The sequence below is a fragment of the Phycodurus eques genome, chromosome 18 (assembly GCF_024500275.1).
Source record: "Phycodurus eques isolate BA_2022a chromosome 18, UOR_Pequ_1.1, whole genome shotgun sequence".
NCBI classification, from domain to species: Eukaryota; Metazoa; Chordata; class Actinopteri; order Syngnathiformes; family Syngnathidae; genus Phycodurus; species Phycodurus eques.
Window position 1 is genome coordinate 18887134 of NC_084542.1, and position 26980 is coordinate 18914113.

At 48.7% G+C, this 26980-nt stretch overlaps 1 protein-coding gene across 1 annotated transcript; it reads right to left on the minus strand.

Annotated features, from left to right (window-relative positions):
- Window positions 1–1493: 1493 nt before the first annotated feature.
- Window positions 1494–24955, minus strand: pinx1 (PIN2 (TERF1) interacting telomerase inhibitor 1). Its single transcript, XM_061705085.1, has 7 exons — window positions 24705–24955; window positions 23882–23991; window positions 23634–23726; window positions 23429–23531; window positions 20502–20591; window positions 16647–16729; window positions 1494–2038 (listed from the first exon to the last, which is right to left on the minus strand). The coding sequence occupies exons 1-7, from the start codon at window positions 24721–24723 to the stop codon at window positions 1568–1570; spliced, it is 969 nt and encodes a 322-aa protein (XP_061561069.1). The 5' UTR covers window positions 24724–24955; the 3' UTR covers window positions 1494–1567.
- Window positions 24956–26980: the final 2025 nt, after the last annotated feature.

Consider the following 26980-nt stretch of genomic DNA (forward strand, 5'->3'; position numbering starts at 1 on the left):
TGCATTTTGATCCTGTTTTGAATAAAAATCGAAACAATTTGTGAATTGGCGCAAAAGACAAGCCTTAATACCTTAATTTTGTATTTTAGTTTCTATTTCTTCCTTTAAAATGGGTCCTTTTTTTCATTTCATGAACTTATCCTCACTCCACACGCATCCCAAAATTAACCGAAAAACATAGAGACGCATACCGTACATTTTTGGTTTATACACAAAAAATGAAAAAAAATGCTTGTGCGACCACACGCACACGTTCGCATGAAGTCAACATTTTGCTTTCGTTGAGTCTCTTCGCACAAACGGCGGCACCTGTAAAGCTGAACACCGCCAACGTACCACCGGGAACTTTCAGCCCGACCTTTGACAACGACACGACCCGCACTTTGAAGCCGCACGCGCGGCCCATCACTTAGCGTGACGGCGTTTCGGTGACGAACTCCTTTTTACGCTCGAGAGATAAAACCGGGAGGTCAAAGGTTAGCGTCGTTGACAGGCTTCCCCTAACTTAGCCAAATATAAGAGATCACTAAGGGGGCGGGGCTCGGGCGCTCATCCCTCGCTTCTTTCGAGACCTGCAGAATACTGTGTTCGAAAAGCACAAACCTCCCAAAGAAAGTCAACCGTCTTTTCTTTCGCCAGAAAGATTCTTTCTAGCCGTTTGCGTCATTTAGTAATGAGCAGTAAAACGTGGGCTGGTTTGACCCCAACAACCAAAAACTGGAGAAAACAGTTGTGCATGATGGCTTTAATTGACATTTGAGATGATGAGCCAAAACGTTGCGATGATGAAGAATTAGTGGGAAAAAGGATTTAAAAAAAAAAAAAAAAAAAAATTATATATAATATATATATATATATATGAGCCAGTCGCACCTGTGACTCGGACGTTCGCTCGCGTCTCGAGATCTAAGCCCCCCCCAAAATACAAATCAATCCAAAACCTCCTCATCTCAGGCGTTTCCTTGAAGCCATAAACGATGAAGGAGTCACCTTTTTTGGAAGCAACCTCTCCTCCTTCCCGGTCGGACTCCTCCCGACCCGTCGCCACAGACAAACACGTTTGTCATGTGCGGCGCGTGAGAAAGGATTTCCTGGTGAGCGCAAACTCGCCAATCCCGCCCGGTGACCGAAACGAGCGGTGGCCGCGTAACCGACGGCAACCGCCAGCCTCGCTCAATTTTGTATTTGTTTGCAACCGTTTGTCCTCGCCCGCAACGGTCCGGCGACCGGTCGAAAACACAGCCGGGTGAGCCTCGATTTGACGACGGGACGCTTGCCGACACGCCGACTAATTGCGCAACTTCGGGACGAAATTGCGACGACTCGCTAACTTTCCAAATTTCCGGCAGCTCGTTATTTCAATTCATGCGATTGGTCAGTGTTACAAAATAATTTCATTCAGGATGATTCTGCCAACTTGAGGCCACGCCCCCGACTCGGCCTCGTTCCCCGAATGTCTCGCGTCTTATGCGGTTCAACCGGTCTGCCGTTGAGAAAATGTCATCGGATTTTTTTTTTTTTTTTTTTTTTTGGGGGGGGGAAACTTTTTCTTCCCAACCCCAATTCCTCACAAACTTCGCTGTTTTTTCTTGAGCTTTTTGGATTTCTTGTGCACGACAAGCTCTTGCTCCTCGCCAGATTTCTCTTCAGGTTCAACCGCCGGCGTTGCGCTCGGCATCTCCGTTTTGTATTTTGGCTTCTTCTTCTTCTTCTTCCGCTCCTCACTGCGCTTCTCCTCAGCCAAGTTTTCCTTCGCAGCGTCCTCGTTTGGTCTCTTCTTCGAGGGCTCGGCGGCTCGTTCCAGACCGCTCACCGTGTCCGCCTTCTTCTTCTTCTTCTTCTGCTCGGGCTCTTCCGACTCGCGCGCGTCAGCGGCGACCTGCCGGCGGGCCGTCTTCAGCCGGGCCATCCTCTGCGCAAAGTACTCCTGCGTGGTGAGCGTGCTGGTCACCGTCTTGGCGATGGACTCCGTGTCGAGTTCGCGAGCGGCGGCGGCGGCGGCGGTCGGGCTCTCGTCGGTCGGGCTCTCGGCGCTCTCCTGAAGAAAAGAAAAGGCGGTTAAATTGGTGAAGAGACAGCAGATTGGAGCGAGCGCGCGTCGGATGAACAATTAAAAGCGGCATTGGTCCGGAACATCGGGCCGAACGATTACGACCTTCAAATTTGATCTCCGATCCTTAACGTTCCCGTCGAGTGAAAATAAACCTCTTCTAAATAAGACGCACCTCACACGAGTGCCGTTAACAACCCTGCCAAATATGAATGATGACAAAAACCACCAAGGAAGGTTTTATATTGACATTTATAGCGTTTTTTTATTTAGATTTCATACACAAGGTAACTAAATGTGCTTTGCGTGATGAAAAGCATTTGGGAAAAAAAGTAGAGAAAAATAAAAGACAGCCTCAAAGCATTTAAAAACAAAGACGAAAATGAGTCCAATCGAAAGATCACTGCTGTAAAATGCTCGATCATCAGCGTGAGGGGAAAAAGAAACGTTTTGAGCCTGCGCTTCCAAACGTCGACACTTGGGGCCGACCCGACTTGGGTCGGCCATTAGTGGGCAGCGAAACGGCCGAACGGCGCTTCGCCTGGTTTGTTTTGGACTCCGTGCTCCACTATCTGAGGACGCCGAGCCCGTTGGGTTCGGACACGCCATTGGCATGTCTTTCATGTATTCGGGACCGAAGCCGTCTTGACGAACTTCTCCTGGTCTCCTTCACTCTGCGTATGTTCTTCAGATGGTCGAAGGCTGTTTTAGCGATTGATTTGATACGACCGCCGAAACTCAGGTCGTTAATATATTCAAGTGTAGCTCGTGCGAACTTGTAAAACTGATTGTTAACACGCAAACACAAATGTACACGCATTTAATAGTTTACTCCCATCCCGCGGGACCCGGTGGGAATCCTGAAAAATGTCAACCTCGAGCTCGTACCTCCAATCTTCGCTTGCAAGTCACGGGGGGAAATAAATAATTCAATCAAATTCAGCCATACGACGGCTCGTACCTAGAAAACCTCGCATCTCCAATGAATCCGAGTTTTATGTCGGCTACGGTTTGAGCACGGAACGGATTTCAAGGTTTCCTTTTTTTTGCCATCCTGGTGGTGATCGTTTCCAAACCAAACCAATCGAAGGGGGCAGCGACCCACATTTCGAGCAACACCAAATTGGACATATTCTACGACTACATTTGACCTCGCGATTTGAAACGGAAGCATGACGACAGACCGACAATAATAAACCCACAAAGTGCTGCGCAGTCATTACGTGAGAACGCATTTTGAACCCGGTAGTCCTGTAAACGGGTTACAACATGCACCTACCATCTAAACCTGCATTACTCGTTTTTAGATTAACAATCGTTCTGACTGAACAAGCAAAAAAAAAAAAAAAAGGAGGCCAGTGAAAATTCTAGCACAGCGGAACCTCAGTCAACGGCGACGCGTTCACAATGTCGGAGGACGCACCGTAAAGCGATCAGGACCGGGATGTCCGCGGTCTGGAGAGATTATCGATTACTTTCCAACCTGCCGTCCTCAAAAGAGCTGTTGTTGGCCGTGGCGGACATCCCCAAATAAGACGTTTTCACTCGCTCTAAAAGTGCCCGAAAATGGTCCTGATAGTAAAGAGCTCGACGGCGCTCGACTCCTTGACTGGCGTGGACGTTTCGATTCGTCGACCGGAATCCCGGCGTTCACTGCCAGCGACCTTTTCGTTTGACGGGTTCGGCGCTCGTGTTGTCACAGAACAAAATATTCGGTGAGGCAACTTGCTCGAAACGATACAAAACAGCCGACTTCCACCTACGCGCCGCTCGGCACCTGTTATTTCACCTATTTACAGAATGTTGAAAAAAATAAAAACATTTCCATTTTGTGTTTTCTCCTTTTTTGGGGAACCGACCCCAAAAATGCCCTCTTATTCAACAATTTGGGGGTTAATAAAAAGAAAAGGTCAATGCAATGATAAAGATTTTGGCTACTTGCGGTCCTTAACCGCCACACTTTGCCTCGAAGACTTTGCGACTTCGCGAACACGCCCGCAAAATGGTCTCCGGCGATCTACACGAACCGTGGCCGACTTCGGTAAGCGCCGGGCCCAACGAGGCCGATTTGTCAGCTCGCGCTTGAGACCCATTCGTCTCCATTCGCCTAACGGCCTACTCGATGCATAACGATTGGTGCCGAAGAATACGCGAGTTCCTCCCGAGGATCGCGGCAAACAACGCGGCCGCCGAGGCCGCTCACCTCGGGCGGCCTTTTAGAGATCTATCGAAAACACGTCGTGTCGAGTCGCCCGCTGTTTGGCCTTTCGGCTTTTTTCTCTCTTTACACGGCGATTATACGACTCGGACTCTCAACGCTGATTAGAATAGACGAGCTAACGGATGGGCCGCTAACACGACGCGCGTGCGCATCCAAAGCCGGGGCCCGAGGGACCGAAAGGGCCACGCAAAAGCCTCTGGCCGCGAAGTCGGCGCACCTGACGGGTAACGACAGAAGCGCCGTTTATTGGCCCGTATCGTTCACGCACAACCCAGCACGTGGGGCATTCGCGCGCCAACACAGATTGCCACAGTTGCCCCGTTAGAAGTCGTCAGTGCCAGCGTCTGGCGTGACCTATAAAGTACTTGTTAGTTCAGAAGCAGGATGGATCGAATAACATGACAAAAACATGAAACATTTCAATTAAACACATTGAACTCTGGCGGCACGCCGGGCGACCGGTCAGAGTTCTGAGGACCGGGGTTCGAATCCCCATGCCCGGCCCCGCCCGTGTGGAATTTGCACGTTCTCCCCGTGCCCGCGTGGCTTTTCTCCGGGCACGCCGGTTTCCTCCCACATCCCAAAAACAGGCGTGCTAGGTTCATCGAGGATTCTAAATTGCCCCTAGGTGTGAATGTGAGTGCGAACGGTCGGTTGTTTATTTGTGCCCTGCGATTGGCTGGCGACCGGTTCGGGGCGTACCCCGCCTCCTGCCCGATGATAGCCGGGATAGGCTGCGGCACGCCCGCGACCCGCGTGAGGGGAAGCGGCTCACAAAATGGATGGATGGACATTGAACTCGGATTTTCTAAATGTGTTAATGCGTGTAAAAAAGCGCAAGAGAAAACCTGTTTACCAAAAGCACATATACAATAAAGCGCTACTTTCTAAAAAAATATTCTTTTTTGAGAGTGAGAAATGATTCATGTAAATTGAGGTAGGGGCTTTGTCACAGAATCAATTCAACTCCTAAGTCAATGCGCCAGTGTCTGATTTTGCATCGGTGGCGACGCGTCCGTTGCCTTAAATGGGCCACGAGGGACTTTGCTAGAAGCCATTCATCAGAACGCACTAAAAGCACCTGGTCCTCAATACATGTCCGTAAGGGACTTGAGCATTGTGTGATGCACGGATATATGAGCAAGGTGGCAAAAATAACTGCTTCAAGAGAACAAAAAAGCGATACAAATCCGATGGAACAATTGAGGTATTGAAGTGAAATCAAATGTGAGCAATCAAGCGTCGCCCGCTGATGACGGTTGAGGCTCCGGTGTTCCTCAGATTGAAGTTTTCTGAGCAGACAAAACCTCCCGACTTCTTCGGCCATTAAACTAAACTTTCACAGCTTGAGAGCAAAATCCATACTGGCACAACGGCGGCGGGGCTTCGGAGCGAGCTGACAGCGCCAAACGACGCGTTAGCTGGGATTTGGCGGAAGATGGCCGGGGGCCACTTTACAAGTGCCTGTGAAATTACTCTCTCTCCAGAGAGGCTCCGGGGGCGAACGAGGCAGCACAAAGGAGACGCGAGTCTCCATCAGGTGGAAAGTGGCTACAAACTCGCTACGTGGTCCTCGCCGGCCGCCTGGGGAGCGTCTTTTCAGAAAAGACGCGCAAGCGCTGCCGGCGGCCTGGCCGAGCGTCGACGGCAACGTGTCACTAGGAAACACGTCGGCATGTCAGCGCGTGACGCGTGATCTTGTTTCCTCCTTTGACGGGTCAACTGCTTTCCTGTAACCTGTAATTAAATTAGCGGTTTGCCTCGCAACAAGTAAACATTTATATAAAAAAAAAAAAAAAAAAATTTTAAACACATGTGAAATGTGAGTGAGTACCCTACGTTTTCCCCACCAGCATGTTATTTACTCTTGTGAACAAACTAAATATCTTTGGATTTGTTGAGTTAACCTTTACTTGTTTTTGTTTTTATCCCCCCCGCCTACAGCAGGCAGGTGTGGATCGAACCCTAACCCGAGACAGACGCGGTTCACTGTAGTTGGCCGCAAGCTGAGCACAAAGCACGATTCCCAGGTTCGTCCACATGGGGGGGGGGGGGGGGGGTTGGAAAGGTTCGAGAAAGCCCCTATGTCAGAGCGCCATCCTCCTCCTCCTCCCCGGCACAGAACGCCAGGAAAAGGATGCGTCCAGCGCACCGTGTGCAGCCCTGAGATAAGGCTCCTTCGGCACAGGAGCGGCCCGGCTCGCTATCGGGCGCTTCCTGCGACGAGCTCTCCCCGGGCGGGGGCGGCGGGGGTAAAGAGACCGAGAAGGCATCGAGGGCCCGCCGGGGGTCCGTGAGAAAAGGCGGTCGACGGACCGCCTCCGACGGGACGAGCCCGTTTTATCTCTTGCTGCTAACGAAGCCGCCGGCGAGCGGGCCAGCCGAGGGAAGGTTTGGCTGCCGCCGGATAAGCTTTACTGCCCCTCGCGTCAAACCTTTCCCGACAACATGCACGACAGTGAAAACACGTCTTAAAGGGCAATATGGTAACATATTACTAACTCCTTTACTGCCGTGGACGTTTGTATTCGTCGAACGGAATCCATCCGTTGACTGCCACCGTCACGCCGAGAAATTTGGCTGTGAAATTCAGCTTTGTAAAACAAAGTAATGACCAACAGATCCCTGTGGAACTCGATTAGGCGCAGAATATCAGTCTGTCACATCAAGGAGGCACAGAAAAACTCAAACAGTACAAACAGTATGTGCTGTATATATGGACTATAAACAGATAAAGAGTACAAAGTGTGAGATCGGGCGCGATCGTGAGAAAAGATGACACAGTTCAGAAATACACTGACGTTCAAGTGCAGGCGTGCGGTCAGTCAGCATTGCTCACTGCACATTTCTCAGTTGTGTTATATCTGTCAAACATTTTCGAAACCGCTTCGAAAACGAGCTGCCGAGAGGCTTCCGGAAACCAAGCTTCTTTTCTCCCCCCCGGGGACCTTTCCATCATGAGTAAAAAAAAAAAATTTAAAAAATCAATAAATACATTTTAAAAAACATGCTCGAAGAAGGGGAGAAATTTCTGTTCTGATCCTGAATTGAACTTGAGAGAAAATAAAACCTTAAACGACTCGAAGCGTCACTCGGACGCGGTCCGCCCCGGACCGGTCGCCAGACATTCACGGCCAAATTCACGCCGACGGGCAATTCCCAATCTCGGATCAACCGCAAGCGCATGTTTGGAATTGCGGGAAGAGGCCGGAGTATCCGAAGAAAATCCACCTAAGCTCAGGGAAAATGTGAAACTCCACACAGAAAGGCCAAAACCAGGATTTGAACACAGAACCTCCGAACTGTGAGACAGACGTGCAAACCACTCCCCCGCACGCTGGCGGAATTATGTTCCGACTCGTCTTCCTCGTCTCAATTAAGACCTGATTTATTTCCTCTTTTTTTTTTTGCAATCCTTCCCGTTGTTTCCTTTTGGATAATTCGCAGCCAATATTGTTTGGCTCGGTAATTGCAGCAGGGCGCCCTCATTGTCCTGCCACAATAATAAATCTGGCCACGCTCGGGGTCTATGGATCAGGCCCTGATTAGCCAGCCGTCGCTCCCTGATGAGCACCGGGGTCCGGCGGGCCATCCTTCACGCGCTTGACGTGGGCGGACGGAAAAACAGCCGGATGCCTCACTCCCGGGTAAATAAGGCAACATTTCAGCGCATCGCCATCGATTACGGCACTGCGACGTCCCTCGCCCCCAACCTCCGCTAATACTCGCATTTCCCTCCACTCGAGACATTATCTACGCAAAGTACGTGGAGGGTTCCGCGGGTGCGTTTTTGGGGAAGAGAGCGTTTATCATAGCTAAACAAAAGAAGACGGCACTATGCGTGCCACGTGACCATCGCAAACACTTGGCGAAAAACGGCCACCGCGAGCCCGCGGAGAGACGGTGCGAGGCGCCGCCGCATGCCCGTGAATTATTCAAGTCGGCGATTAAAGCGGGAATTTTGGGCCGGTTAGCTTCGGCAGACGCTAATTAGCCTTGTTGTTGTTGTTTTTTTCTTCTTTTCCAACCGGTGCTAATCTGCAAGTGTCAGCGAGCTGGCACGGCCTGCGGGGGAGAAGCCGAGGGCGCTGCCAGGAAGGTAAGCGCTAAACGTGCGACTGGCGGTGGGGAGTGTCGTTTGGCGGGGCGTTGATATGTTCTGGCGCGACTGGGGGGGGGCGGGCGAAAGGTTAAGCCTTCAATTAGATGTTATCTGAGAGTGAATTTGAGCGGTTCCCTTTAAGCGTGACGCCCTGCTGGAGTGCGCTGGACCGTGCAACTGCCATGGTGCCGCAGTATTTAAGCACGCAAACACTTCAACGCGGGAGGTGCAACGACATTCTTTACATACGGTGTAGAACCCAAAATGTGCTAAATGCGTAATCCCTCGCTACATTGCGCTTCATTGAATTCTTTACAATTTCATTCATTTCAACGACTTGACAGAAGGGCGCCGGGGCTCTCGATCTTAGCAGAAAACCAAACCTTACTGAGTTTATGCAAGTCACACATTTAGTAAATCGCCAAACTGCTTGAGGGTGCAACGGACATGACCGGAAAGTCACTTTTTAAAACACCAGCCACAGTTAGAGTTTGATGACATAAAGTCACAAACGCCATCCTTAGCCCAACAAATAGCTAATAACAATATCGGCAGGAACAAACGCTAGTAAAGGCAAACGTTCAGCTTGATTTTTTTACAACTACGGTACCGTAGTTTAAAACATCACCGCAATGATTGTGAGGAACAGCGCAAAGGGTCGGTTGGCCTTTTCTGCACAATGGTAGATTAGGACGTAGCTTCTCTCCTGATTCCCAAAGCCACGCTTAGAACCAATCTGCGATCTGACGGACCAATTATGTTTGTCACTCCGCAGACAAAGACTATCTTTGGTGCAATTGCATTGAAGGCATTTGCACCCTCGTCGTGGCGTAAATTTAAATTTCATCTAAAAGTGGATTATTTGCCAAGTATAGAGCAGTTTAAAATAGGAATCGAGGAACATTTGAGTACGGCATGAACCCTGGTGACAATGTGACTTGCATACTGTTAACTCCTGCTGATTGGTCCTAACTTGTGTTTTTGAATCGGAACTATTGTGCTGCTGTCGTGGCCAGGATCTGAATCTCAATGAGACGATTCCTGGTTAAATAAAACAAATACTAAAGTACAAAAAGGCTTAACCCAGCAAATCGCTTGTTAACATTGTGTCCAGATGGGCTGTTGTTCACGTGATTCACGCAGGGCATGTCCAATATGCATGTGCTTGTGCTTGTGCGGTGTGTGCGGATCGCCACCTCGAGTGGACAAATAAAATACCTGCACCTCTCTAAAGCGCAATTTCACAAATTGGCATTGAATTACATATATAAAACATAGATTCACATAATTGGTCGCTACTTCTCGATTTTCATTGCCTGCAAGCTACCAAAGTATTTGGGTGAGTTTTAGGTGAAGACACTTTCGTTTTTGCTTTTTGGGTGGGGGGAATTAAATTGTTTTGGGCAGCCATGACGGTTTGCACTAATGCACTCTTGAAATAACCTCATCTGGTGCTACAGCTGCTGGCTGTATTGTAAATATATTTGCATACTATTGTCTATAGTTCATCTCTGTACAATAAGAATCATTTATCATTCAAATTTAGTTGGGTTTTTTTATCCAAAAAAAGAAATTATATTGAGATGTTCTCGCTGTCCAATAAACAGCATCTGAATATTTTGTAATTCAAAAACCAAAAAAAAAGCTACGCATTTTTTATTAGTAGTGAAATTGATGCCTGTTATTATTGTCCCAAAAACATGTATCTGCAAATTTTGTGATTTATTTTTTAATCAAAAAAAAACCACAAAAAAGTTTTTTTTTTTTTTTTATAGTTAGTAAAACCGATGTATATCACTGTTGTCGACAACAACAAAAACAAATTTCTATTGGTCGACAAAAGATGTATATTTTTTTAATACAAAAAAAAAAGACACAAAATGTGGAGATATACACCCCCCATTGAAAAGTGCTTATGTACAAATGTATTTTTCCCCTTGACAGGACTGTCAAATGTTTTGCAATGACAAAGGTGTTTTGTTCTATTCTAAAGTGCTTGTATTACAGTTGCTGTAAAATATCCAATGTACAAAAGCTTACTGGAATGAGGCCAGAGTGAAAAACTCCCCTGACTTCATTTTCATCCTCTTACGTTCCCAAATAATTCACCGCTACCTTCATTCCCTCGAAAGCAAACTAAACTCTTCAATAGTAGCAGACTTATCCAGCTAAAATGCAATATCAGCAAGTTATCACTAAGTATGCCCCACTGAGCACCCCCCGTGGAAATCCTCAAGGTGGTAATACGAGGGGGAGCGTTGCGCCTTTGTGGCGTGCAATATTTCATGCGGACGACGCGTGGGCCGCGGAGCCTCTCAACGGGTGCTCCCCGACCGGGCTTAGCTCACGGTCCTTTGTGACCCAGCGAGCGTGGGGGCGGGAGAGGCCGTAGGGTGGGTGGGGGTCACGCCGACCCCGAGGGCCGGGCGGCGCGCCCACCGTCTGACTCGAAGAGGTCCAAACGGGGCCTGTGCCAAATCATCTTTTAACCGCTTCAAAAGGAGAAACTCATTAACAGCTCTTCGTATCGTCAAGTTACCGGAAAGTGGAAAGAAATCTCTTACAAATATGAAACACCGCACAGAAGAGTGGCGTTGACAACCCTGACAAATTTGAATGATGAGGCAAGTACACAAAATCAGCCTTCAAAATTGTCGAAACCACGTCTGGAACTACTTCAGAATCAGAATCCTCTTTATTTGCCAAGTACGTCTAAAAAACACACAAGGAATTTGTCTCCGGTCGTCGGAGCCGCTCGAGTACGACGACCGACGGTCGATTGACAGAGAACGCTTTGGAGACAGAAAGACGTTGACCAAAAAAAAAAAAAAAAAAAAAAAAAAAAAAAAAAAAAATGTCACTGAGCAGTAAAGGGTTGCTCGTTATCTGGTAATGCCGGTACAATTGTTTTGTTTTTTTGACAATTGTGCAAAAAGATGCAGAGTCCTCTAGCACTTCTATTGCAATAGTCCGGTGCAATGAGCACAACCCACCCGGTCTCGTCGCAGAGCTTTTACACGCCGCGACGATGAGGCGCTCTGGAGCGGCCACGCCGGCGCAAAGCTGGCTGTCGCGTTAAAACTCTACCCCGCCCTCCGGCCTTCTCTCCGTGACGTGTGCATACTCACGGCGATCATTTTTTCCCCCCCACGCTCTTCCGCCTTCTCTCTGTGACTCGCGCACACCCGTGGCCAATGACAAGGCACTCTAAAGAGGCCACGGCAGCGGGCTATCAGGAGGGACGGTGCATTTCGGCGTGTAGGCATAGCTAGCTAGCTAACTGCGCGTCACAATTGCTCTTTGTTGCGCGCATAGAGTTCTTGACTGTATTCTTGGCCGCTTGCATGGCTTTATTTGATCCCAGGAGGGGAAATTGTGCGTTCGCTACTTTGGTCTGCTGGACGTGTCCACGGATTGTCACTGACACGGTGTCTGTACGTCTACGTCTGTAATTATTGTCCGTTGTTGTTGTCTTTAATGTTATTCGACTGCCATAAAATAAACAATGTTAATATAATAAAGTTGTTAATCCACTTTTTAATTTTTAGTGATTTCCAAAGCAGAGAAAATGAAATTGAAGTCAACTGCAAATGATGTGTTGCGAGCGCAGTTAGAATGACCCTTTTCCTTAAGCATTAAAAACAAAATTATATTTATAAATATATCTGTAAATAAAGAATTAGAATCTCTAGGACATGAGAAATATTTGAAGAAAAGAGTCAGATTTGAGCCGATATGAGAAATATGGCATGTAAGCGACAGACGAAAATGTACAGTCGGGCAGACAAAGCGGCGGCCGCTCAGCTTTCCACCTTTCGCTTTTAAACAATGACTAACTTTTGTTGATGTATGAATGTGCGGGGAGTCTATTTATCAGCAGGAACCCTGCGCTCGCCGCCCGGGTCCCTCAAGTCGCCAGTCGCCGTGCTCCCCTTTGACTGATTAATTAGCCAATCAGAGGCCATTTTTCACCGGGCGGCAGAGTGCTTTATTTCAGCTAACGCCGGGGACCCGCCGGAGCCTCGTCGGCTTTTTCCGCCGGCCCGAGCGGACCGGGCGAGAGGCGCCGGGGAGATGAATCGAGCCGGGCCGCGGCCTCCGAGCGGCTCCTCTAGCGAAACCCCCCCGAGGAGGTCGAGGAGCGCCGCCGATAAGACTTCTTTTCAAAAGCGTCCGCCGCCTGGTTTTTGATACCTCGCCGGTCTGTCGTTTGTCACGCGGGGAGTAATCGCGTTGAGGGGGAGAGGAGCGGCGGCAGGAGGCGGAGGTCGGAGCGCGCGGGACGGGTGACGGATCGCCGAGCGCTGCGGACGGACAGATGCTCCGCCGCCGGCCCGACTGCTCAGGGACTCAAAATGATGTCCTTCATTTGCTACGTGAAGGGAAGTGCAAGCCATCCACGTATCCCAGCTTTAATTCTGCCTGCGACTTTCTTTCGAGGGGACGTAAGCAAAGCGGCAGGGTTAGCGCAGAGTAGCCTTCGCGATAAGGGTTAGTTTCCCAACGGGGACGTTGGGAAACGCCGCCCACATTTATGTCGGGTTATGCCGCGCCGCTATACCGATTGATTGTGATTGTGATTCAGCAGCTTGGTGAAAAATGGAATCAAATCGCGAGGGATGGGCTGGCCGATTATGGAAGAAATAATAATCGCCGTTATTTTGATAGGATTTGAATTACCGAAACATGATTATTCACGGATTTCAAAACTACCAAAGATCGACTTTAAACATAACTTAGTGAGTGACAAGGAACAATATAATAAAATAATAGCAATCAAAATAAATCCTGCTGTGCGTGCCTTGTACTCTCAGGGGCAGTGTGGCGATACACTTACGTGAAGATCAAAAGAGCAGAAGAAGAAACTTCACGAACGTAACTCCTTTTGCACACATTAGGAGCAATATATGCCCTCCGTCTTCCTTTCGTGTAAGTGCTGAACGCAAGTACACGTTGATGCGAATGCAGTAAAAAGTCAATGTGTATAGAAATTCTCTCGAGCTCTGATTGGCTGCAGGAAACATGACGCCATCTCAGATAAAGTTATGGAGTCGATTTTCACTACGCAACAGGTACACTACCGGCAAAACCTTTTTTTTGTTTGAAGTTGTATTTTAAGGGAAGGCTTACTTACATCGCAAGTCGAGCAGTTCAAGCCCCGTGAATCGCTCGATAGGGTGCAAACGAAGATAAGTGGTGAACTACCACGGGTTAAAAACAAAACTAAACGGTAAGGTTAACTAACCGCAACTGAAAAATTATCCAAAAATGATCAGAATGATCCAAAAGGTGCCAGTCACCACACTTGAACCTAATGGACCTGTTTGGGATCAACTTGACAAAAGAGAAAGTAAAGCAACGAGTGCCACACGTTTGTGGGAAGAAATTGGACTTCCCTTGTACAAAGGCCGCCACACGTGTGTTCAGCTGTCAGATGTGCCTCAGGTGGCTACTTCAACGAGTCAAAAGGTAAAAACACCGTTGGGAGAGAGTCCGCAAAATGTACCTACAATTGATGGTTTTATGCTTTAAGTGAGCCATTCGGAGCTTTTAGTGTTTCGAGTTGCATCCCTTTATTTTTACAAAGGTACATTATTTTCTATCAATTTTATGCTTGCAAATGTACAACGTGTTGGATAAAGTGTGTTTTCAACTATTCATTTCTGATTTTCACGAATCACGGGTGTTCGGAACGTATTCCCGCCTGGACAAAACGAGCATCGTCATTGTTGCAAAGATAATTTGTCGGCACGGGTTCGCTTAATGTTGCGGCTGGTCCCGTCCTTCTTCCCTTTGATGAACAGGCGTGCGCGTGCGCGCGTTTCGGGGGAGCGTTGCGAGCAGCGATAAGAGGCGAGCAGGAAGCACATCGCTGCAGAGGAAGGAAAAGCGCCCAGCGGCGGGCGAGCGGAGGCGGCGGTTGAAGATTCACGACGGCCCCGAGAAGCCCACCCAGATTCGGTGGCGTCTCCTGGCCTCACCTTGCCTGGATGCAGATGCGCGATAACGCTCGCGGACGGCGATAGCAAAAGTATTTGAAATTTGGGGAAACACACGAGCGGGTCGTGCATCACCCGCACGGCTCAGATACCGCCGGGCTCCGACACGAGGCCTTGTGGGATACCATTGTAATTGGGTTTCATTTTTTTTTCGATACGGTCAATGGCGTCCCCCCTGGCTGAAAAATAACAAGCCATAACCAAACGATTAGGGAGCGAACGTCGCCGTCTGTTCGCGAGCGTAATCAGCCGGGGAGCGGCGGCCATTGTGAAAAGCGGTGGCTCGACACCTGCGAGGGTTTTGTTTTTTCTCCCGCGCCTCCGCATTTGGGGATTTTCCCATGCCAATTTCTTCAAGACAAACGCTGAAGATAACAAACAGCAGCAGAAAAAAAAGGCGTCAGGGTTGCCGAGGATCCCGCGACATCCCGGGAAGCGGACATGTTTCGGCGGTGGCTTATTATGCGGCTAAATAACACCACCGATGCCAGCCTCGCTTGATTTTTTTAAAGCGTCAATAAAACTTTGTGCAGGGGTGACGCAAAGCCCAAGATCCCCTTTTGTTAAGTTTTTTCACCTACATTTCTCAGTGAAAAATGCATGACAATGAATAATCTGGAAATGTATTTCTCAAAGTATATATGCCATATTTATCAATCTATCAGTATGTCGTCTATATTGAATGTGGGCATGCATACAGGTGCATCACTTATTTCAGGAGAGTTCAATCCCAAAAGTGAAACACATTTTTGAAATGAAATGAAATTACTATATTTAATCATTTGGACTATTAGAATTTAGAGCTAACAAAACCCCAAAATTCACCATCCAAAGAAATTAGAAAACTCCATAAGATACAATCGAAATGAAATGTAATAGCGATATTAGTTTGGAATTGGCCGTGTGTTTGTAGGAGTTTCAATTTGGATTTGAACTACTGAAATAAATCAACTTTTCGACCATATTTGCATTTCTTGAGATGCACCTGAATTGGAAAGTGCAAAATGTATTTTCATACGCCAGCGTGATGATATGTGGCTCGGCCACCATTCACCTTGCTTAAAATTGCTCTGTAAATGATCGTTCGCTCAATCACAAACAGAAGATGTGCATGTTTTTTATGAAGGTACCAAAGAGCTAACTGGCCTTCGAATGGGCATACCAACTTTTTAAAAACTGTCAAGAGCAGACAAACTGTTTTGCAAGCTTTTTTTTGGGGGGGCAGAACCAGACACAATTTCCATCAGACTTCAATAACAGCACACCCGAGGAGAGGCCTCGGAAACGCAAGTGTGGCAGCGCAGCGTGTGGGCAAATCCTTTAAGTGGATTTGGGCGCTCTCGCCAGCCATCAGCGGCCCGTTAAAAGCCGCACGCCGTGACGAGGCTAATCCCGGGCCGCGGGCCGGCTCGCGGAGCCGAACACTCGGCGCGGCAAGCTCGGGAGGGCCGCGTCAGCGCCGGTGCTCGTCACCGCTAATTAGTACCGCCGCGCTTCGAGCGCCGCTCTGGCCACCTGGCAAAAGGGACGCCATTTTGTGACAACCGAGATGAGCAACGTCCACGTTCCTGTCCAGTGCTGCCTTGACTTAAGAGTGCACCGACTTATGAGCTTTCCCAGTGACGAGACGCAGTTTTCGATGTCGCGTTGCTCATCCGCGCTGTCTGTTTAAGATGCTCTCGCACCGGCAGATATCGGATACGGATCAAACGGCTTCTTTCCGAACGTTCAACTCGCACAGTGCTCCGGAGCCCAGGCAACCAAATCCTGCCGAACTCGTACCGCAAACGTGGCAAAAACAAAAATCAATAAAAGACCCGCACATTGAGCGAATAAGCCCTGCGCACCTAGCGACCCCGACCGGCATCCTGTAAATCGTACTGTACTGCTTTTACTGAACCAGAAAAACATGGCGTGATTGTCAAGAAAGAAGCAGGTTGCCACAAAGAGAGAGTGCACATCCACAGGTGAATATGAAATGATAAACGGAGTTGAGTGTTGTCGTCACACAATGTATGTACGCCGTATACACAGCTGAGCGGCAGCGGCAGCGGCACCTCGGTGGCCGGTTGGGTCTCGCTTTTTGGGTGCGCGATGTGCATTTTTGATTCGCTGTTACCTCTGCACCATTGCGAGGCCGCGCACCGGCGTTTCAAAAGAGTCGGCTTCTCCTGTAAACTAGTTGCCCGATCCCCCGGCGGCCTTTAAATGATGCACTTCATTGTTCATTGAAGTAAGTAAATGCTCCCGATGAGAGGAAGATGGGCGTCGTACCTGCTCTGGATGTGCGGCAGACTTTGCTCTCTTCCCAAAGATGCAATTGAGGTCCGTCGCACTTCGGGAAGAGAGGTCCTTCCCTGAAAGAACATTTTTTTTTCAGATTTATTACATTGAGGCATCGTTTGTGGGGTCTGACAAACAAAAGGACATATTTTATTCAAAAGGAAAGGGGAATAAATTCAGTTATGATGGGATGAAAACTAAATACATCAGTGCAGAACAAAGCTGATGACGTCAGCTGCGGGGGGCAGATTTCAAGTGACGCGCCCCGCGCGGCTATCAAAGCGCCACGCTTCCCATTTACGAGGACGTGACGTGCGGAAGGACGTCGTCGAGCGCCGCGGCCGTCGCCAATGCGGAATTATAAAAATGCAGACGTCTGAAGTGTGAGTACGGGGGCGTAGTCCCAAACTTGAAGAAAGGGGAGCTTCGCTTCTGTCTCCGGGGATAAAACGGCAAAGAAAAATAAACCGCCTTCAGACTCCCACCGCTCTCGGGGCCCCGGACTCAAAGAGTCCCGGAGCGCGCACGCTCGCCCGTCTCGGGCCCGGGTCCTGTTCGTACAGCTGCATCCTCTTCCTTTAGCGCGCCTCTGATAACATTTGGTTATTTATTGCTCTACCCGCGCTATCTCCCCGCACACCCTTCGGCTCTCGCAAGACGGCCGAGGAGCTAAACCGAGAAAGCGAGTTGAACAAATAAATAGGCCGGGAGGGAGGAGGGGGGCCGTCGTGCTCAAAACGGGTCCGCCGTGACCTGTCGGGGGCTTTAGGAGAGGAAGGGGCTGTCGAAAAAATGGCAGGCCGGCAGGTGAAAGTGCAAATAACGTCGTGATAAAAAGCCCACTTTTCCTTTTGCCGTTCAGAAGGCGGCCGAGAGCCCGACCCGGCTGCATTGCGGTGCGAGCGTGTTATTCGACACGTTTGGTTGCCGAGGCCTCAGATAAGTAGTCCGAGCGGACTTAAAGATCACCAAAACAAAAACGAGAGAGGTGATTATACAATGATATACAAAACACACGGCAGCTCGGGAGAATGCGAGGAAGCCCGGCGCGCGCGGCAACCTGCGGCCGTGACGGCTGACAGATGGAGGTGGCGATTCAAAGTGGGTCGGCGCTTTCGCTGTGGGCCCGCCACCGAGCAGCTGAGATTCGACTGACCCCCGACCCCCTCCCCCGCCCCCGCCCACGCACACACACACACAAAACCACCGCAAACAAACGCCATCAATCCTGCCACAAAGACGGCGCCGGCGCCAACAGGAAGTCGATAAAAAAGCAGCCGAGTCAAAGCGGGAAGGAGCCGCCGAGACCTTATATTAATAATAATAAATATAAGAATAGAATATTTGCCAAGAATTAACAAAGACAGCGTAACAATGCATACGCTCAAGGACAGCGACTGTGGGCGACTGTGGGCACTTTGGCTCTGCTTTCCCACAGGCAGCGGAGCGTACAGACCCGTAAAAACCATCGCTTAAAGAAATGATCGCGACAATGTCAATCGTCTGTGTTTTATTGTCTTGATGGCTTACTATTAGCAGTGGATGATTTTTTTTTTTTTTTTTTACACTCGTGCGACAGTTAATGTTGCCTTGGAACAAGTGATTTCTATTTCCAACATTTTCTTGGGAAGAATTCATGAAGCGATTGAAATGTTTTGGGGCAAAAATCTCGCCGACTGCCGGACAACAAGCAAAGCGAAACCTCCTCGGCCGAGGTAATTATGACTTCAGCGCTCGACTTGCGCACGGTGAGCCGCACTCGACTCCGCCGACCTCCCGTAACGAGCTTAGCGACCGTAAGTCTGTTAGCGCGCGCGGACTTGGCAACGGCCTCGGGGCGGGGCGGGGCGGTGGCGCGGCCAGCGTTCAAGGAAGCCACGCGAGCGGGTTTCGGGGCCGGCGATGCAACTCGGGATTCCCGTACGCCTCCCGCAGTCGAATGAAATGAAAATAATTACCGCGCACGTGAAGGCGGAAATCGTTTAGTTTTGTGCCGGGCAGGGCAATCCTCCAGAAGCCTCACACGCCTGTCAGTCAACGCACGCGAGGACGGGGAAAAGAGCCAAAACTAAAAAAGGCGACACTCTCACATTTATAAACAAGTTGGACAGCAACGCGAGAGGAGCCGGCGTCTCTCGGTCGCCTTGCAAAACAGCGGGAAGCGAGGTCACGTGCGAAAACCGCTCTTCTTGGTGACGGCGGCACGCAAGCTAAATTTCCCATCTCGAGCCTTCCGTTCCCGCTGCACGAGACATCACGTCAGGTGCTTCCTTTTTTCTGCTGAAGAGGGTCTTCGAAAAGTCCCGAAAGACAATGAAACCCGTCAACGCAAAGCCACCGTACACATTCAGCACAGTTCCCAACGGCCACTATTTTGAGGGGGGACATTTTAGCCAGAAAACGCGGGCGTCATCAATTCTGTCGGAATCCCACGCGGAGCGGACCCTCACGGCGGGTAGCCCGCACGAGCGGAGAATCGGGCCGCGCCGGATGCCGAGAACGGGAAGCGGCGATGTCGCGCGGCCAGATGTTTAGCGGCTACCGCTGGTGGGTGACTTTGCCAAATGTCAAATACGCCACAAGACTGCGTTTATTTCCAGCACGTCAGTAAAAACAGCAGGACTGCGTTGGGATGGAAGCGCTCCATACAGACGAACTCGCCACTTGGCCATTTTGTCGCGAGGCGCAACGATTCACTCGTCGCGTCGTCGCCGCTGGGTCGTGTGACTAAACGGTGGAAAGTATCCAAATCTCCGAGCACGCGTTTATGTGGCTAAACCTTCAGCCGCGCTTTGCCAATCCTCGTCACCGGGAAGCCGGTTAGCTTTTAGCGATCGGGACTCGGGCTGAATGCTTTGCCGCCGTTCTTTTTCTTTTGTTTCTTAAACAAATATTTCAACTGTGATCGAGCACGCGATGTTGGGGGCTACGTTCGTTACCTTCGGCATTATTCACTGAATGCAAGGAATCGGTCATTCTATACATGGTATGTAAGACCGACGCAACACTGGATACAGCCACTCCAGAAGATAAACCACCCGTTCCTGCGGGCCGGGAATTCATATGAGCAACAAATCTTGATTTTGATATTGAATTGTCAAAAGAAAACTCTGTCATCACAGTAGAATATTGGCCGCTTCAACTTCACGCCTTGTAACATAATGCTGCTGGATCTGCTGATCCGGAATGGATTCTGTGCTGTTCCGAGTAGCGGTGAGGCTAAACGTCGTCATTAAAAAGAAATGCCCTCTGACATATTTGACCCTTGAATCCGACCGGAGCTCAGTCAGCCCTTCATCTCCCGACTACGTGCAACCGCCGAGCGGCTCGGTGATAAAATATGACCTGCCGCTTACTCATTTCGCTCTCCAGTCATCCCTAACACCGAGTTCCTGCTTGTGCCTATCGCTGTGTCGGCCTTGCCTGACATGTAAAAGGAAAGTTCAAAATTTGTTTTTTTTTTTTTTTTTTTTTTAAAAAACCTCCCCTGGCAGCGACCGGGCCGAGTGACCTCGTACGGGCCGACGGAGCCCTGATGAGCGTCTGAGCCGCGAGCCAAAAAGAGGGGGCGCGTCTGCGCGGACGGCATCAAAGTTTAACATTAATAATAAAGAAAATGAGTACGGAATCAGAGTGATGTGTAGCCAAAAGCTTTTTTCGTCCGTTTTAAGTTCAATTACTGAGAAGGAGAGGGAACAAAGTCGACGTGCGGTGGGTCTGCCGAAACATGTCCATCAACGGCGGACCGCTGATGGACAATAGCAGATGTCAAAACGCCTCCATTTCTACTCAAAGCGAACAATTGGAGGAATGTCAGTGGGGTTCAGTCAGAACGCCAATACGCACCTTTGGCGAATTTCATGTAATGGACTCGCTTTTTGGACGTCTTGGATTTCTCCTCCAGGCTGAAGCCCTTCTGCTCCTCTGGCGGACTTTCTGCAAAGAAAACGCCTCAGAATTTGTCATGTGCGTTCTGTCTACTCCTCGTGGACAGTGTTGTACAAGTACGTTTGGAAAAAAAAAATTCAAAAGCTTACTTGAGTTAGATCATTCCATTAAAAAAGTGAAATTCAGACGATCTCGATGTGCTACACAGAGTGAAAGGGTTCATGATATTTGTATATATGTATCATTTTGATGATTATATCTTACAGCAAACGAAAATATTACAAAACGATCAAGACACAAGGATTAGATTTTTCATGTAGAAATTAGGCAGGAATTTGCCCTCTGGAAAGTATTTCCCACGTGCTTCATGAATCTATATCACTGACCGTTTCGAGCATTACGTGCGCTTCACTTCATTTCCTACGCGTCCTGTTTGTTGAGCCGCAGCGCCCTCTACTGTCGCAAAGAGGGAAGACATAGCGCTCTTCTTCGATCCCAAAATGCTCGCGACCAGCCGTGCTTTGACTTCGGAGTTTCATGTTTCGGGAAACGGCGTGTAAATCAAGTTTCCCCATTGAGATGAATTACATTTTGTTTTCCAGGATTTTCATTTTTAAAACAATGACATAGAACGTATACAAATAAACTGTTTCTATGAAGTGGAATACTGTACATTACACACCCTTTCCAAAGAAATGGAATATCACGGAAAAGTTCTTTTATTTCCATAATTCCATTCCAAAAGTTAACCTTTCATAGAGTATAGATTCAGCGCCCACAATTTAAAGAATTTCTAGTATTCACTTGTTTATCTTTACATCATTTGGGCTTGCAGCTCATAAAACCCACAAAATCAGGAACTCCCAAAATGTAAATACCGTGAAGAAATCAGCCCAAATTTTGCAGGTTTGTTGGTGTGTGTTTGAAACCGAGTGTCACACACTAATCATCCACGAACGTCAAAGCACCTGCACGGGTTTCCCCCGGTGTCATTAAATTGCTTCGATAAGGGGAAGACTGCAGACTCGACGGGTGGCCAGAAGACCGTCACGGATAGCCTCCGTAGGATGGCTAAGCCACAGAGGTTCGTAGCGAAGGCGGCCGGCTGTTCGCGCAACGCTGCGTCCGAGCATATCGACGGAAGGACGAAATGCGGCAGCAGAAAAGCGATGACCAGCGGAGAAGATTCGAGAATCTAGCAGAGATCCAGAAAGAGCGGAACGAGGCGGCAGTCGCAGCTTCATCGGGAGTCGGCCTACGACTGTCGGGTTCCTCGGGCGGCGCCGCTCCTGAGCCCGAGCCGACGTAGGAAGCGTCTCGACGAAAGAAAGGGCGACGGGACTGTCGGCCGGCGGCCCGAGGCCCGAGGTCCTCTTTCCCGATGAAAGTTAAGTGCGCCTTTCATTCGGGAATCGAGGTCCGGAAGACCGGTGAAGAACAGAACCAAAGCTGCTTGAGGTCCAGTGTGAAATATCCACAGTCGCTCAGGATTCGGGCTGCAAAGCGCGGCGCAGGTGTTTGGTCAACTGTGCTTTCTTAAATGCAAGAGTCGAGCACAATGTTTTAGAGGACTTGACGATTCCTTCCGCTGAGGATCTGTATGGAGATGCAGATTTCATCTTCCAGCAGGACCTGGCCTCTGCCCGTACCGCCAGATGCACCAAAACCTGCTTGGATGCCAGCCAACTCCCCAGATCTAAACCCCATTGAGAATCCATGGGATATTATCAAGAGGAAAGTGAGGGTCAGCAGACCCAAAAACAAAGACCTGACAGCGAGCATCAAGGAAACCCGGGCTTCCGGAACTCCCGGGCAGCGCCGCAGGCTGATTGCGTCGATGCCAGTTTATTATTTGCATATACCGGCCAACTCGTGCCAGAGTAGCATGTGCTCCATTTGCACACCGATTGAGGAGTATCTGTAACATTTGCACAATCGCCATCGTCCCAGATCATCGCACTACTCGTCACTCGAAACCGCATCCCCTCCTTGAAGTCTCGGCGCCCTTTGCGCAACGGTCATTGCGCCGGACTATCGCAATGTGAGTCATTCGAAGTGCTCGAGGTGCTCGAGGACTCTGCATCGTTTTGCACAATTGTTTTTTGTCAATGTCTTTATGTCTCCAAAGTGTTCTGTCAATTGACTGTCTGTTGTCGAACGAGAGCGGCTCCAACTACCGGAGACAAATTCCTTGGGTGTTTCGGACATACTTGGCAAATAACGATGATTCTGATTCTGATTCTGATGCCGCGGCGCATCCAGGCAAAGGGATTCCCAACCAAGTATTGAAGATTAGCGGATCGTTTTGAAAGTACCATATTTTCGTTGATTTAACGTGACCCTAATTTTCTTTTCTTTCTTTCTACAAAAACAGAGAAACGATTTTATTCGCAGTATTCTAATTTTTGGGAATTCCTGCTTTCGTGGGTTTTATGAGCCGGAAGCCCAAATGATGTAAAAAGCTTTCAATTGTGGGCCCTGAATCTATCAGCTATGAAAGTCTATGAACTTTTCCACGATACTGATACCGTACTGTAGTGTCCTCGGGTCGGATGTGTGACTTTTAAGGGGCGCGGCCTAGCGATTGACATCAGGGGTGCCGGTTCGCCCGGGCGAGCGTCTAGGTGCGAGTTGTGGCCTACAGCAGCTCCTTGTTCTCATTTTGTATTTGCGTGTCTGACTAAACGTCGGAAGGTGCGTCTAGCTCTCCTCGCCCACATGCCAGGGCATCCCAGTGCCGCCATTGCTCCCCTTTTTTGTTTCCTCGCACGTCACTGAAGCGGCGGCCTATGTAAAACTCAATACCTCGAAAAATACAACTCCAAAGTTGGGCAACTTGTAAGTCAAGGCACCCCTGCAGAGCCACTTTTTGTTTGTTCTCGTACCAGCTTTGCCGCTGCTGCTGCTGTTGTTGTTGTTTTGGCCGTGGCAGTTGTTGAGCTGAGCGAGGAGGTCGTTGAAATCCTCCTGGTGTGCGATCCAGTTATCCTGGAAACGCAAACGCAGTTGGACAATTTGCGCTGACGAGGAATGACTCGTTTTCCCGCCGGAAAGACAAAGAAAGGTCCTAAAAGCGCCAGACGAGCGGACCTCCTGGCTGCCGTGGGCTCCCAGACCGTAGCAGTTGTTCTTCACTTTGACTTGGACGTGCTCGGTGGCTCCTTGCTCGCTTCGGCCCAGGCCCTGCACGCAAGGGGACTCGAGTCAATTTCAGTTAGAGCGCAGCCGCACATTTGCACAAATAAAGGTCCGCTCCAAATAATCGTTAGACGTCCGGTTCTCTCTGCGGTTGCCGCGCCGAGTCGGGCGGCCGGCTGGCAAAGGGCACGCGCACCCACCTTGCCCTTGGACCAGCCCATGCGCTCCAGCATCTTCTGGCCAAACTTGGAGTCGTCATTGCTCCAGGCACTGTTCCGCGGGTCCGTCGACCACTTTTGTTTTCTGCGGGCTGCAAAACACAACAGCATTTTCCATTCGCAAAGTACTTCAGACAATTTGATATCATGATTATGATAATTGAATCATTCCCGCGGAAGTCAATGCACGTTAACGCTTGGGGGTGGAGTGTAAAAAAAAATAAAAATCAATACAAAAAGACAAGATTTACTCGGTTCTTTGGTTTGTGTTTGATGAGCTGCACACGAGTCATTCGAAGCGTAGCACACATACTTCTCCCAGATAGCTGTACTTTACCAAGCTTTTTTGTTTTCCTCTCTTTACAGAAAACTCTTAGAATCCAAAGCATCGGGACGATCATTCGGCTATTTTCACAGGTTGAAGAGGACATGCAGTTATTAGTGACGTCAACATTCATTTGGGTGGCCCTATTTGCGAAGCGCTTTTGAGTGCCGCTACTTTTGCCTCCTCCTGTGCGGGCGCTTTAAAAGCAACTGTTAACAATGAAGCAGACAAGCGAACATGTCGCGACACTACAGAATAATAATAAGAACAATTGAGACTCTGGTGTTATGTAACAAATCGACTTTACGACAACACACGTGCCGAAGATGCTAATGTTAACTCTTGAATTCGACAGACAAACATTTTTGCTGGATTACTCTCGAATTTGATCACAAAAGAGACCGATGTACCCTTTGTAAAAGGAAGGAAACTGTACGAATGTGCACGAAAATAGCGCAAAACGTTAACTTATTTTCTCACGTTCGGCGAGCATGGACATCCTGGGGTCCTTCCGCAGTAGAAGTCTCACAAGGTGCCTGACGACAATAGAATACTACAAGCGTCCTGTTGGTCGCCTGTTCGAAATCATATTTGGAATATTGTAGTGTATTTCGTACGGCGTGAATTGTCTTTATAAATCAGTCATTTTTATTTGTATTATTTGTCGTTAGCTTAGTTTTTAAATCCAGTAACTTGTTAAACGTGTGCTTGTTTTCATTGAATTCACCAACAGAGGGCGCTGCAACTCTGGGGGAAAACAAGAAACGTTTGTCAACAAAGTTGAATGAACCCGAAAACCCTTCTCTGTTTTTTTTTTCTTGTTACGATGAAAAGTCCACATTAAATGAATCAGTGCTGTCCACTGACAGGAAACGCAACACGTTACTTTTAAATGGGAGAAAGCCAGTCATTGTATAATGTTGCAACAGTTTTGACATTGTTGGCACTGTTGCAATTTACAAGCAGCACTTGAACGTGGCATCTCGTTCTCTCTCAAAACCAAAAACCAAAACCAAAAACCAAAAACCAAAGTCGCCTCCCTTGGCTCAAAAACGGAACAGCCGTCTTCCTGGGGCAATGTTGCTGTCCCATTCTGATTGTATGTAAGCGACTATTTGCGAGGCGACATGACGGCCGTGACGATCGTGATCGTCAAAGTCCACTTTCCGATCCGAGGCTTGTTGTTGTTCCCTGGCAGCTCGCGTTAGCCAGACTTTTGTTTTCACACCACTACTGCCACCTTTGACCTACTGGTATCCAGTTAACCCTTACGAGTAAATTGCTGTGCAGCACTAGTGACACGACTCGGCCCAATTAGGAGGCATTGGTCACACTTTAGTATCCTCCTTGACCCTACTAGTAGCACCAAAATGCCCACTAGTCATTTTGTCTCACTAGTAACCTACTAGTAGGCCAAAGTTGTCCTACTAGTGTGCAGAAATGTCAGACTGTAGTGGAAAAAACACAGTGAGACACAAGTCTTTCTCGTGAGGAAAAAGAGCGTACTAGTAGATGGACTTTAAGATTAACGATACCAAGGATATGGAATAAATGCTCAAACAGATTGGATAGAAAAAAGATAGCGAACGTGTACCCGGTATCCATCTTTAGGGCCATGCATGCATACCAGTACGCTCTTTGTCCTCACCAGTAAGACAACTCAGTGTCATGATTTTTTTTTTCCATTTCTGCATATTAGTAAGACATCCTAATGTCACTGGTAGGCAGGCAAAACTGCACTAGCTGACAACTGTGTGCTACTAGTGACCTCATCAAATTCGACTAGGAACCATGCCAAAAAGTTAGTCACCAGTTCCTCAGTACTTGAGTATTTGTTTCACTGAATACTTAAGTAAACATTCGGAGAACTCTTTTTTTTTACTTCTACTCGAGTCATACTATTGTAAAGTAGCAGTACTCATACTTGAGTACAATTTGTCAAACCTTTACCAAGAATCAATGCGTGAAGATTTGCGCGCCTCAGAGCAGAAGTAGATGTATGTACTCACGCATCTATCCTGCTGATCTAAAAATAGATATCCAACGATTTGGAAAGGATTCTATTTTAGGACAAAAGCAACGTGGTGGCCAACGTGTGCCGGCGGGGCGGCAACCTCGCCACCTCTATTGACCTGCTGCCACTGAGGTTTTGACTTCCAAATCAATTGTGACTCCCTAGCGGAAGGTCCGAAAATTGCAACATTTATTGACACGACACAACACACAATCAATCAAGATCCGTGATTGTCGGCGCGCTCCGACATCATCGCCGTGACAACAGGTCTGCGGCAGCGCCGCTCAAATTTCCGGGGTCGCTGCAGCCGGACGATCGCTGGAGCTTAGTCGGGGACCTTCTCTTTTTCTCCATCTCGCTGCACGTCTTCCAGCAGATCTCGCCACAACGCTGTACCGCATTCAAGTCTAAACTTGGACTTCCCGAATGCTGTCAAAGCAATTGCTTCCAAATGTTGTAATACACATGCCGGGCCACTAGTTAGCAGGTTCACTTTTTCATGAAACTGTTCAAGTGTGAAGAGAGGAAAAAGCAAAACATATCCTGCAGCGCAACCAGTTTTTATCATTGTTTTTCTGTATCCTGGCACCTTAAAAACATTGCGAATGGCATCAGGGCTCCGCCCCGAGCCCCCGCCAATAGCGACGAACCGCCACTTTTGGGTTCAGAGTTGCTGGATCGAAATGCAGCACACGTCCACCCGCGTGTCGCGATTTGGCGCCGAGAAACCAAGCCGCGCCCA

Bases quoted from the DNA above. Each gene is read 5' to 3' on its own strand.
- pinx1 (XM_061705085.1), bottom strand. The intron at 23,727-23,881 runs GTGGGTGCGCGT...CCTTGCGTGCAG, and splicing joins TGGGCTGGTCCAAGGGCAAG to GGCCTGGGCCGAAGCGAGCA. The intron at 23,532-23,633 runs GTCCGCTCGTCT...TTGCGTTTCCAG, and splicing joins GAGCCCACGGCAGCCAGGAG to GATAACTGGATCGCACACCA.